The 12,622-nt window shown below is 56.8% G+C and overlaps 1 protein-coding gene across 1 annotated transcript in view; it reads left to right on the plus strand.

Moving 5' to 3' along the window:
* The window catches only part of NFAM1 (NFAT activating protein with ITAM motif 1), a 51,473-nt gene extending 40,963 nt beyond the window's left edge, over positions 1-10,510 (plus strand). Inside the window, exons 5-6 of the mRNA XM_007975970.3 lie at positions 3,805-3,894; positions 5,687-10,510. Of these exons, the coding sequence (XP_007974161.3) occupies positions 3,805-3,894; positions 5,687-5,746 (150 nt within the window). The 3' untranslated portion in view covers positions 5,747-10,510. The remainder of the gene's footprint in view (positions 1-3,804; positions 3,895-5,686) is intronic.
* Positions 10,511-12,622: the final 2,112 nt, after the last annotated feature.

The following is a 12,622-nucleotide window of genomic DNA, read 5'->3' on the forward strand; positions in this document are numbered from 1 at the left end:
CTCATGAAAAACTTTATTTATTTATTTATTTATTTATTTATTTATTTATTTATTTTGAGACAGAGTCTTGCTCTGTTGCCCAGGCTGGAGTGCAGTGGCACAATCTTGGCTCACTGCAACCTCCACCTCCTGGGTTCAAGCGATTCTCCTGCCTCAGCCTCCCAAGTAGCTGGGACTACAGGCGTCCACCACCACACCCAGCTAATTTTTGTATTTTTAGTAAAGACGGCGTTTCACCATGTTGGCCAGGCTGGTCTCGAACTCCTGACCTCAGGTGATCTGCCCTCCTCAGCCTCCCAAAGTGCTGGGGATTACAGGCGTGAGCCACCACGCCCGGCCCGCTCCCTCGTTCTTTCAGCTCTCTGCCCTAATGGGACCTTTCAGTGCAGCCTTTTCCTGACTTCCCTTTCAAAATTGCAGCCTCCCCTCTTTCCTGTCCCATCCCAACCTCCCTATCTTCTGCCTCTGAGTCTCTCCAGTGCCTTCATGGCCACCTTTTACTGTGATTATTGTCAATCTAGAGCCTCCTGGCGCCCAGCACACAGTAGGTGCTCAGGGATCACCTATTATATGATGGGCAGAAGCCTGTTCTTACCTCCCATGGTGTCCGGGGTTCCACGGGGCCCAGCACAGGGAAGGGGAGACAGTAGCAAATGTGAGGCATCAGGATGTGATCTGTATCCTCCTTCAGCAGCAGTACTCAGACCCCCCACCCGCCTGGCGACTCTGTCCCAGCCCAGCCTGGCCCAGCATCCTTGATCTTGCTGTCAGCCTCCAGTCCCTCCTGCTCCTGTTCCTGCTCCGAGCTGCCCCCGGAGGGACCTTTCTAACACATGACTCTGATGCCTGGTGAGGAAGGCCTTTAGGGGCTCCCCATTGCCAGTGCCTGGTCTAGAACTGAATTGCTTCTCCACGGAGTGTGCTCCTTCCCGAACAACACCCCCAGATCTCACCCAACACCTCCAATGTCCAGGACCCTCAGACTAGGTCCAGGTCCAGGGATGCTAACCGGCCTGCCTGGAGGAAGGCCTCGGCATTGACTTCACGCCTCTGCCATTTGGATGACCACTGGGGTCGGCACCATTACCCACTGGGCAGCAGGAGGCAAAGGGCCTGGAGGGCCTGGATCCCATACAAACAGCCACAGCCCAGCCCAGCCCCCAGCCCCCAACACCCAACCTAGCCCAGGCCAGCTCAGCTCCCAGGCCCCAACACCCAGCCCAGCCACAGCCCAGCCCAGCCCCCAGGCCCCAACACCCAGCCCAGCCCAGCCCAGCTTCTAGCCCCCAACCCCCAGCCCAGCCCAGTCCAGCCCCAGCCCCACAAGTGGCCCACTCCAAGGCCTGTGCAATCTCCCAGCAGATATACCTAAGGGAGGGCCAGGAGGGGATGGTTCAGGGGCTCAAAGGGTGTCCTGTTGCCAAGGCTGCACCCTGCATTTCACAGTCTGGTGATGCAGGTCATACCCTGCGTATAAATGCACTCCAGCAGGTCAGGATTTGTCAAAGGCCTCACTCAGCAGCTGCTAATTGGTGGCCACCTCCACAGCCTCCCTTGCCCTCAGCCCCGCAGCTGCTCCTGCCCTGCCCGCTGCACCACCGCCCACTCGCCTATTCCCCAAATGCCCCACTGTATGGGTTGGGGGCCTGCAGCGTCCCAGGACAGGCTAGTCTTCTCTGGCCCTGCATCGCCTGCCCTCTCTGGGCTCATATGTTCTGGGCAGCCCAGCTGAGCTGGACAGGAGGGAGAGGGAACCCCAGATCTGCTCCTCTGCTGAGGCATGGGCAAGGAGGGTGCTCCCCTCCCTTCTGTCTGTGACCAGAATCATCCAGCTCAGAGAGACTGTCAGATCTGTGAGACCTCGAAGGGGCTGGGCCTGGGTGGGTGGAGGGTTGGGAGCACAGGACCACAGAGGAACATTCCCATCCTGGGTGCCAGGCCGCGGCTGGTGCTCCGGGCAGGCACGAAGGCTGTACAAGGCAGGGCAGGCCTTGGAAGTTTCTCTCCACTGGAAATGAGGCTTCTTCCTGGGGCAGCCCTGATCCCTTTCCTACAAGGAAGCAGGTTGGAAGCCCCTCTCCCCAGACCCAGCCTGTTTCTGGCTCAGAGACCCCTTGAACTCGTCCCCAGGTCCATCCCACCATCCCCGTGTCTGATGCCCTTGAAGTGAGGGTCTCCCAAGCGCCAAATGGTTTATTACTTGGATTTTCATGCCCAGCTGCCTCTTGGCGCCTGCCTCCCTCCCTCCTTCCCTCCCGCCTCCCGCCCTCCTCCTGCCTTTGAGCACCACCTGTCTCTCCAGCCTGCCTCAGCAACCCCTGCTTGCCTGTTGCCAGGGAAACCGCCTCCTTGGCAACCAGCCGGCATCCATATGACACGTACACTCAGAAAGGAAAAGCTTCTGCTCTTGCTTAGGCTGTTGGTGAGCTCTGCTCTGAAGCCCAACAGGTTCTGAGGGAGGGTCCGGTTTGTGATCCCAAGAGGGGAGGTGGGCAGGCATCATGCCTCTCTTGACCGTTCAACAGCAGCTTATTAAGCACGTACTACTTCCCTGACTGTGTGCATGGCCCTTTGTGCACAATATCTCATTTAATCATGCATTGAACCTGCAAAATAGATGTGATTATTCCCATCTTACAGATGTGGAAATTGAGGCATGGAGAGGTTAAGGCTGTCAGAAGTCAGAGCCGAGATTCAAACCTACTCTTGTCTAACTTTAAAGTCCCGGTTCTTTCTACCATCTTGAGGTCTCTGGCTAGGCCTCTCTTAGCTGGGCCAAGAGTGAGTGGGCCTAGGACACAACCGAGTGATGGGGAAGCCGCCTCACCGTAGTTCATCTGGTGCTGCTCCCTTTGTGCCAGGCACAGCTGTATAATCAGAAACCTAGAGATAGACTAGGCATAGTCTCTGCCCTCAAGGGGTTGCCAGTCTGGTGAGATGCTGATGGGAGCAGGACTCTGACATGACCCAGTGCAGGAGCCATGAGGCCAGGGGCAGGGCCTCCAAGCCCAGCTGAGCTCGACACTGACCTGGGCTTCCTGGGAGGAGGCTTGGGCTGTGGGGGGCCTGTGGTCAGAGAGTGGGTGGCAGGAGCTTGACACCTCCAGGGAGGCACATATGGGTGATGATGGCAGCCCAGGTGGCCGGGAGGTGTGGCTGAGGGACATGAAAGGAAATTGACAGGCAAGGGGGATGAGGGGTGTGCTGAGAACCAGGACCGGACTCTGGAATCCCCCAGCAGGGCACAGGCTCGATGGCCAGGGAGTGTGACCCCAGTGGGTGCCTGGGTTGTCCTTGAATACAGGCTGGGGTAGGGGTTGGGGAGAACTAGAGGGTGCGGGTGGGTTAGGAGGACCCTCATAGGGGCCAGGGCTTTGAACAGGGGGGTAAAGGCAGAGGTCATGGGGGCATCCTGTTGGAGCAGTGGCCACAGGTATCATGCAAGGGGCTGCTGGCTGCAAGGCCCTTAAGAGCCTGGGGATAGCGGGAGGAGGCCTGGCCCTTCCTCTTGCCAGCCAGGTGGAAGCCTGGATAGAACCCTCCAGGTGGAACACAAGGCTCTACTGGAGGACCTTGAGGGGGATTAGGGAGGTGGCTGAGAACAGAGAGGGGTCAGCCCTGTACAGGCAGGGAAGGGGCAAGGTGACTCTGGGAAAGGGGGTGACAGGTGAAAAGATGTGGTTGGGCTTTGCCCTTGCCTGGGGTCCCACGGTGGGGTGTGTAACAGGCAGGGGGCCGGCTGCTGGGGCTGGGGACTGCCCCTCTGCACACTTGCCCCTGATCATGGCACCCCGTCTCCTGCAGGCTCTGCAGCGCCGCGAGACCGAGGTCTACGCCTGCATCGAGAGTGAGGATGGCTGCCCACCCACTGCCAAGCAGAGCCCCCTCTCCCAGGTACGCAGGCGCTGGGGACACCACGCCTGGCTTCTCACTCCATCTGACCCTCCCGTCACCGGTGAAGTGGGGGCGGGGGGCAAATGGGACATGGAAGTGAGCCACCTGCTGTGGAATCCCAGCCCTCTCTTGGTGGCAGCTGGCCTGCTGGTTAGGACTGGTGGGCCTGAGTTCCTGCTCTGTCCCTTAGCCACTGTGCAGCCCTAGTCGAGGTGTCTGACTTCTCTGTGTCTGAATCTCCTTTTGTGCAGACTGAGCAACCTAACAGTGCCTACCTCATAGATGTTCAGTGAGGGTAGAATGTTGTACTGAGAGAGCTGCCTGGAACCCAGCTGTGCCCATGCACTGTGAGCTATTGTAACTACCACTGGGCACAGTGTCCACACTGGCCAATCAGACAGGGGTGTTAGGCTTCCAGCTGCCCCCAGGTTGGTGTTGGCTAAAGTCTGGAGTTAGAGTGTGAGCTAGTAGAAGCTGGGCTGGCCTGGTCAGGGCTCTGTGATTGTCATGATAGGGCCTCAGGCATATTTCCCAATCATATTTTCTCTCTCTCTCTCTTTTTTTTTTTTTTTTTTTTTTTTTGGAGACAGAGTCTTGCTCTGTCACCCAGGCAGGACGGCAGTGGCGGGATCTCAGCTAACTGCAACCTCTGCCTCTCGGGTTCAAACAAGTCTCCTGCCTCAGCCCCCCGAGTAGCTGGGATTACAGGTGCCCACCACTGTGCCCACCACTATGCCCAGATAATTTTTTGTGTTTTTAGTACAGACAGGGTTTCACCGTGTTGGCCAGGCTGGTCTCGAACTCCTGACCTCGTGATTCACCCGCCTCAGCCTCCCAAAGTGCTGGGATTAAAGGTGGGATTAACGGGCCCACCGCACCAGGTACATACTTTTCTCTTAAACCTGTTTGCTCATCGGTAAAGTGGATGAGCAATGATTTCCTGCAATACCAACTGCCCCTGAATTCAAACGTGTTCCAAGCTGAATAACATCTGCACCAGGGCTTTCAGCACTGTGAAGTGTGAGGTGTTGTTCAGCCAGAACAGGAGCCCACAGGCCTCTTGGAGCATCCATCAGGGGGTGTGGGCGGCTGGCACTTGGCCTTCTCTGGCCCAGGCCGGCACTGTTTGTTAAATCGCCTATTCTCAAAGCCCTTTCTATACTCAGCCCTCAATAGACCCTGAGTGAAAACAGGGCTTCCCCGACCCTGGGATCTCCAGGGATACCTGGGCCATCTCAGGCAGTGCCCACCCTGTGCCAGGCCCCAGGGTGCTGGACAGGAGAACTAGGCATGTCCCTGCACTCTGGGAGCCATAGTCTGCAGGAAGAGGTCACTGACCCCATGGACACGCAGAGGCATTTGTAGCCCTGTTGTGAGGGGTGGTCTTCTGGGAGGAACCAGCCAGGACAGGGAGGGAGGGGGTCCCTCGCATCCTACGATGAGCCCGCAGGCAGGATGAGTAGGAGGCAGTCATGGAACAGATGTGTCTTTGGGAGGAGGTGCATCCCACACAGAGGGCAGAAGGCAGAGGGCAGAGCTGTGGGGGAAGCTCTGAGGCTGGAAGGGCAGACCCATGTGGATGGAGGGCAGCGAGCAGGGGTGGGGAGCTTGGTGGGGGAAGAGGCTGGGGAGGTGGGTTTGGAGACAGAGGGCAGGCCCCCCATCAAAGCTACACAGGAAGTAATCTGTTGCCCTCTGGCTAAAACTAAATTAGTGCAAGTTCATTCTTTTCCTACCTAATGGTCATTCTCTCTCTTTCTCTCCCTCCCTCCCTTTCTTCTTTTCTATCCAGGAGAGACTGCATAGATTCAAAGATGATGGCGAATTTAACCTGGTCTATGAAAATCTCTAGGATGGGCTCTACTGCCCATAGAGCTTGCCCTGGGTCAGAGGATGGGGCAGCCCCTGCCACCAAAGGACTTGACCTGAGTTGGGAGTAAGGCCCCCAGGGATACCCCATCATCTCACATTCAAGGCCCTTCCCGCCTTGGCATGCCCCACTGCCCCCATTCTATGCCCCAGCCGCCAAGGCTTTCACATCTTGTGGCCTTTGCCCAGGCTGTTCCTTCTGCCAGGCAGGCCCTTCTTCCCTGGCCCAACCAGCAAAGTGCCCCTCAGTCTTCAAGGGCTTTCCTGGATGCCACTCTTGCCCAGAGCCCTGCTCACTGCCTCACGCTTACAGAGCAACATGCTGTCTTGGCTCTCTTGGCACCAGAGAGCTGGCACCTCAGCCAGCAGGGCAGCCTCTGAGCTGAGGGAGGTCCCTGCAAGGGCCCCTTAGCAGTGCTGTGTGGGGCGCCGAGGTGTGGAGGAGCTGGGGAGCAGCTATGCAAACCCCTACCTGCCCAGCTGGGCCAGAGGCACGAGGCAGCCAGGCAGGGTGGGAGCAGGGGCTGGCGTGGGAGGTCTGGGGGACAGACAAGGATGATGGACCCCGCAGAGGCAAGACTGGGATCAGGGACAGATCTGGAGGCCCAGGACATGGCTGAGAGGTGGTCAGCAGGCTGGGGGCAGGGAGGGCTTGGGTACAAGCTGGTGAGGAAGGAGATTATGGCATGTTTGGGATGAGGGCAGAGGGATGGATGAGAGGAGGAGGGTGCTGGCTAAACAGGAGCTGAATGAATGGCCTGAAGTTCCCCCTCCCCCAAGGGCCCCCGCTCCCATTGGTCTAACCCTGTATGCGCACTGTGTCATCTCCTTGGTCACCCTCTGCTCCAGGCCTTCCCCACTGCAGGACCTCAGCTGTCCCTCCTTCTACCCAACGCGCAGTCCCCCAGAGTTCCTTCTGTCTGGCCTATCCTGTACCCACCACCTGCGGCCTCATCCAGTCCTCCTGCTCTGTCTTTATCTGCCATAGGCCCCAGCTCTGTCCCCCTGTGGATTGAGGTCCCAAGTGGTCCAGCTGTGGGGTTTGGTGCTGGGACCCTCAAGGGCAGCCGGAAGGTCCCTCTGAGGCAGAAACTCAGGCCCCACGGGGACAGTGGCTCCCTAGTGCCTGGCCCTGAGCCATTTCTGTTGTTCTGAGTGCCCATATCACCCTCACTTCCTCCTCACAGCAGCCCTGCACTGTGGCTAGAAACCCATCCACAGGCAGGCAGTGGCTGGGGTCCGGGTGGCCCCGGGCTGTTAGGCTCTGCTTCCTCCCTCCGCTCCCCCATGTCTCCCTGAGTTCTCCCACCTTTGCTCATTTGTGAAATGGGCAGGTCAATCCTCCCATCCCACCGTGTGGGCTGCCCCAACCCCAAATGTGCCCAGGAAGGGTGGGGTACCCAAGGCACAGGCCCTGGCCCTGCCCCCAAGCAGCACTGGGCTACCAGCTCGCAGAGGCACCTTTGGTTCTGCAGGTCACGCCCCTCCCTGCAGAGAAGGGAAAGCTGGTGGTAGAGGCTGGGCACAGACTGGCCCAGAAGAAGTCCCTGGGCCCTGCTAGGGTGGCACCAGACTTCTCTGGTCCCGCAGGAGAGTCAGTGACCTCCCAGCTTGGTTCTGGGCCCCCGCCTGCAAGCACACATAGCAAGGAGGGCTTTTGCAGGCGCACATAACCGAGTGGCAAGGCCCCTGCTCCCAGAGGCTGGATTTGAATGAACTCCAGGCCTGTTTGGGGAGGTGAAGCTGCCAGGTGTGCACAGGGGCCTCCCAGGCTCCTGGCTCCACCAGCCTGAGGCAGGGGCAAGGGTCAGAGCAACAGGGGACAATGCCACTCAGGGTGCAGTGAGCTTCCCTGGGAATACTGAAGCCAGCAAGACCAGGAGAGCGCCACCTCACTGGGCCTGCCTCCCCCACCTCCTGGGCCTCTCTGACCTCAGCTCCTGGACCCTGGATCCTCTGGCTGGGACTCAGCATTTTCCAGTCTTTTTCAGGGGTAGAGACGGAAGCCTGGGTTGAACTTTACCACTGTGCCCTGGCCCAGGCATCACAAACACGGCCTCCCTGTGGCTGCCCTGCCCCTGACAGACCCCGATTAAACCCACACTTGGCCTTGGCCCTCCCCTGCTCCATACTTTGCATGGTTTTTACCTCACTTGGAATAAAATTCCAACTCCTTCCTGTGGTCTAGGAGGTTCTTGGGGCTGACTCATCACCCCTCTGGTGGACACAGACATTGCCAGCATGGTGGTCGTCTGTGCTTGGTTCAGGGCAAGGCTGGGAGGCAGTGGGTGGTGAAGTCTTCAGTGAGCAAGGAGAGAGGCTAGGAGGAGGAGGAGGAGGAAGAGGACACAGCGTGGAAGGACGGGACCCTAAAGGGCTTTGACCCAAGGGAGGGTGGGGTAAGAATGTTCTGAGACATTCTTGGGCGACAAAGAGGACTAAGCACCTGTTCCCCAGCTCCCAGGACTGAGAGCCTGCAGAGACAAGCTGGGGCAGGGCGAGGGGTGGCAGGGAACTTCAGGGTGGGAGGTGCTTGGGGCAGGCGGGAGAAGGAAGAACAGAGAGGGCATGAATGGAAGCTCCTGGGGTACAGGCTTTCTTTCCGCTATGAATGGGTGGAGGAGGGAAGAGAAGAAAATTGCTTTAGAGAGCCACGCAGGCTGGGTTGCCCCACGGCCTCCCTTGAATCCCTGCTCCCCCTCTCACAGGTGGACTTATAGACTTGTGGATTTGGGCGAGTCACCGGCCAACTAAGCCTCAGTTTGCAGTGACAGTTAAGACAGCTCAGGCTGGGCTTGGTGGCTCATGCCTGTAATCCCAGCACTTTGGGAGGCCGAGGTGGGTGGATCACTTGAGGCCAGGAGTTCAAGACCAGCCTGGCCAATGTGGCGAAACCCCGTCTCTACTATAAAATACAAAAATTAGCCTGATGTGGTGGCATGCACCTGTAGTCCCAGCTACTCGGGAGGCTAAGGCAGGAGAATCACTTAAACCTGGGAGGCAGAGGTTGCAGTGAGCCAAGGCAGCACCACTGCACACCAGCCTGGGTGACAGAGCATGCTCTGTCCAAAGGAAAAAACAAATAAACAAAAACGCCACTCAGTGTCTCAGAAAGGACAGACAGGGACTCCCTGGCTCAGGCAGAAGCTCAGTGGGTGTGCATTTCCTTCAAGATTCATCCTTCAGAAGATATAGGCTGCTGGGGCAGTACAGAGGGTCTAAGTGAGAGGCAGGCCTTCCTGGGAGCTGGGGCCCTGGGCTCTCTGCAGCCATGCCTTTAAGGAGTGCCTACGGGGTAGCACGATCAGGTGGACAGGCCAGGGCTGCCCAGAGTTGGGGGTGGGGGCAAGTTAAGCAGAGAGGTGAGGGGAGGAGGGTGCTGGCTTAGCAGGAGCTGAGTGAATGGGCCTGGAGGGGAAAAGCTAAGGGCAGGGGTGGCTTGAGTGGAGTCGGTGAGGCCCAGGTGAAGGGGAGCTGTGGATCTTCCAGGACCGGTGGATGTGAGCAGTCCTCAGTGGGGACTGGGGTTAGGGTGGGGAAGGGAAGCCCCAGGCAGCCCTGCAGACCCCTTCCCCTTCCGGCAGGGCAGCCGTGTCTCTGGGTCTCAGCTGATGCTTCCCTTTGCCCACTGGCCCCTGGCCTAGTGGGATTTCCCGCCATCTCTCCGGGCCCAGCCTGCCCTGCCCTCCTAGGTCTTCCCAACCTCCCCTCTGCAGAAACATCTCAGCCATGTCTGGCACCCCCAGGCTTCCCTGCCCACCTCTAGGAAATTGACCCCTTCAGTGGGTTTCAGCGTCCAACACCCCCGCCCCGCCCCCACCACTTGGCTTCTGCTCTATCAGCACTTGATTGAGAAAATCATCCTGGGGAACCAGCCTCAGGGAGCAGGGGCCTTGCCACGCTGTTCTGCGAGCCTGCTGAAGCCCTCCTTGCCATGCGTGCTTGCAGGCGGAGGCCCAGAACCAAGCTAGGAGGCCACTGGCTGTCCTGTAAGACCAGGGAAGTCTGGTGCCACCCTAGCAGAGGGCCCATGGACTTCTTCTGGAGGTCAGTCTGTGCCCAGCCTCTACCACCAGTTCAGAACTTGAAGTGGGTGCGGTAAGCGGTGGCCCCTCCTCAGCAAACATTTCCAGAGGATTCTGGCAGCAGAGTTTCCATGGGAACATGTGCCAGTGCTACGCTGAACCCAGTGGGGCTGGGGTTCCCTTTCAGCCAATATTGCAGGACCTGAGCCTGGTGGCCTCGGCCAGGGTAGGCAGTGCTCTTGCCACCCACTCTCACAAACCTGAACTCAAAGAACTCAAGTTACGGGCAAAACCTGCTTTTCCTTTTTCTTTTTCTTCTTCTTCTTTTTTTTTTTTTTTAAAGCACATTCTAATTTAAAGGCCATGCTCCATTCTAAAGATGCCTCTGGGATTTCAGGGATGGATTTTTATGTAGCTCAATAGTTTTCTTGGCAGACAGCTTCTGCAGGAGAGGTGGGCCGTTGGCTCAGTCCAGCCAGGCTGAGTGGCGTCACTCCATTCCTCGCAGTGCCAGGGGATGTCATTTGCCCACCTGAGGGGCTTCCCCAGTCTCCCTTCCCTGACCTGTGGTCAGAATGATGGCCTCAGCCTTGACTGAGAAGGGTCAAGCCAGACTCTCTGCACTTGGTGTTGGCGTGTATTTTGTGTGTGTCTGGAGGTGACATATGTGGGTGACAGAGGCATATGTTGCAGTGAAACATTAAAACTACAGCAAAGTGAAACTCCCTCTAATGCACCTGCCACCTCCCAGCCTCCATACCTATCCCCTCTCCAGTAGTAACCAATCGGGTCATTTGAGAGTGTTTTCTTCGTCACTGCTTTCACGGCATCTAGGTGCCTACCTGTGAACATGTAAAATCTGGAGCGCCGTGTGGGCTTCCGAACAGCGGCGATGGATTCATTCTGTAGGTGTTGTTTGCACTTGCCTTGCTGATGCAGCCCCACATGGTGGGATCTGCCGGAGACAGCACACGGGAGCTGCCAGACTCCAATTACAGCAAAGGATCCTGCAGGACAGATGGATCGTAATTTAATCACGCCCCTCTCGAAGGCCTTTTCAGTTGTTTATGATTTTTTCAACCTCACATAAGGGGCTGCAGGGAATATCCTTGTGCACACACACATCTGCAAAACTTTCTCTATGGGAAATGCGGAGGGATTCCTGGGGCCCAGTGCGTAGAAGTTCACTGTTTTAACAGTCACCACCAAATCGCCAGGCGCTGAGGTTGGGCTGGTTTCTATTCCTTGGACTCTTTATCTAGAATATTTCATTTAATACTGAAAATAAGTCTGTGATGGTGGGCAGGGGTGATCTCCCTGTTTTACTGAAGCAGAAGCTACCACTCAGAGAAAAGCTGACTGGCTCCAGGTCACACAGCCCAAAAGGAGCAATGCTGGACTGCTTTGGTGTGTGTGCAGTCCTGCTCTCCCCAAGGCCAGATGGGGGAGGTGATGGGGAGGCAGAAAGAGTCATGGAGGGATGTGGTGGCCCCAGGACTAGGGAAGCCCATAGAAGGACAGATTTCCTTCAGAGATAGGCTGGCAGCCTCACATTCCTCATATCCAATTTCTCAGAGTGTGTGTGTGTGTGTGTGTGTGTGTGTGTGTGTAAGTTGGGGGGTCCTCCTACCTCCCGGTATTCTATCTCCTTGGGGAAATGGAGGTAGGTCCATAGAGCCCCAGGGACTGGGCCTCCCCAGCAGCCCACACCCGCTCTGAAGCCTGAATCCTGGCAGCCTGGATGCTCTGATTCCAAGTCTACCCTGGAAATTCCCAGGCACAGCATGCCTGGAGGTGTGAGCCGCCTCTTAGAAGCTTTATAATCCCGGATAATGCTGCTGTAATTGGCATTGTTTTGCCTTTACAATCCTCTCATTACCTGAAAACTGACTTTGCAAATGGCTGTATCTGGAGTAGGTTTTATTTTACCACTTTGAGGACCTTGAGGGGCTGAGGAGTGGGGGCATTTTCTCTGTCTCTCCCTTGCCTGCCCCATCTCCATCCCCCAGTGAGCTCCACAGGCCCAAGTGGGCCAGATCCTGGCCTTGGCTCAGGACATAGCCCTGTACCTTGCTCCCTGCCATGGGCTGATCCAGGGATGTCTCTTCTCAGATGTCCCTTCTGTCCCGCTGCCATCAAGTCCACCCATAAGAGCCTCCCTCCAACCCCTCCTCCTCCCAGCCATTCCCAGTCCAAACAAGGCTCACCTGATCTTTTTATAGCATATGTCTGACCACATCATTCCTCTCTCAAAAGCCTGCCGTACCTTATGGTAATGGCCAATTCTTTCCAAAAAGGGTGCCACCATCATTCAATGGGGAACAGTCTTCTCAACAATTGGTGCTGGGAGAGCCAAACCTCTACATGACCCCTACCTCACACCCTATACCAAACTTCACAGTGGTTTCCACTGTCCACAGGATCAGGGCTTAACCCCTTCATCTCACATTCAGGGTTCTTACCACTCCTTCACTCTTTTTTTTTTTTTTTTTTTGAGATGGAGTCTGTCTGTGAGGCCCAGGCTGGAGTGCAGTGGTGTGATCTAGGCACACTGCAATCTCCACCTCCTGGATTCAAGCAGTTCTTCTGCCCCAGCCTCCCGAGTAGCTGGGACTACAGGCGCATGCCACCACACCCAGCTAATTTTTTTTGTATTATTAGTAGAGATGGAGTTTCACCATATTGGCCAGGCTGGTCTCAAACTCCTGACTTCAAGAGATCCACCTACCTTGGCCTCCCAAAATGCTGGGATTACAGATGTGAGCTACCACTCTCAGCCTTTTTTTTTTTTTTTTTTTTTTTTTTTTTTTTTTGAGACAGGGTTTCTCTCCTAT

This window comes from Chlorocebus sabaeus, chromosome 19, assembly GCF_047675955.1.
Source record: "Chlorocebus sabaeus isolate Y175 chromosome 19, mChlSab1.0.hap1, whole genome shotgun sequence".
Lineage (NCBI taxonomy): Eukaryota > Metazoa > Chordata > Mammalia > Primates > Cercopithecidae > Chlorocebus > Chlorocebus sabaeus.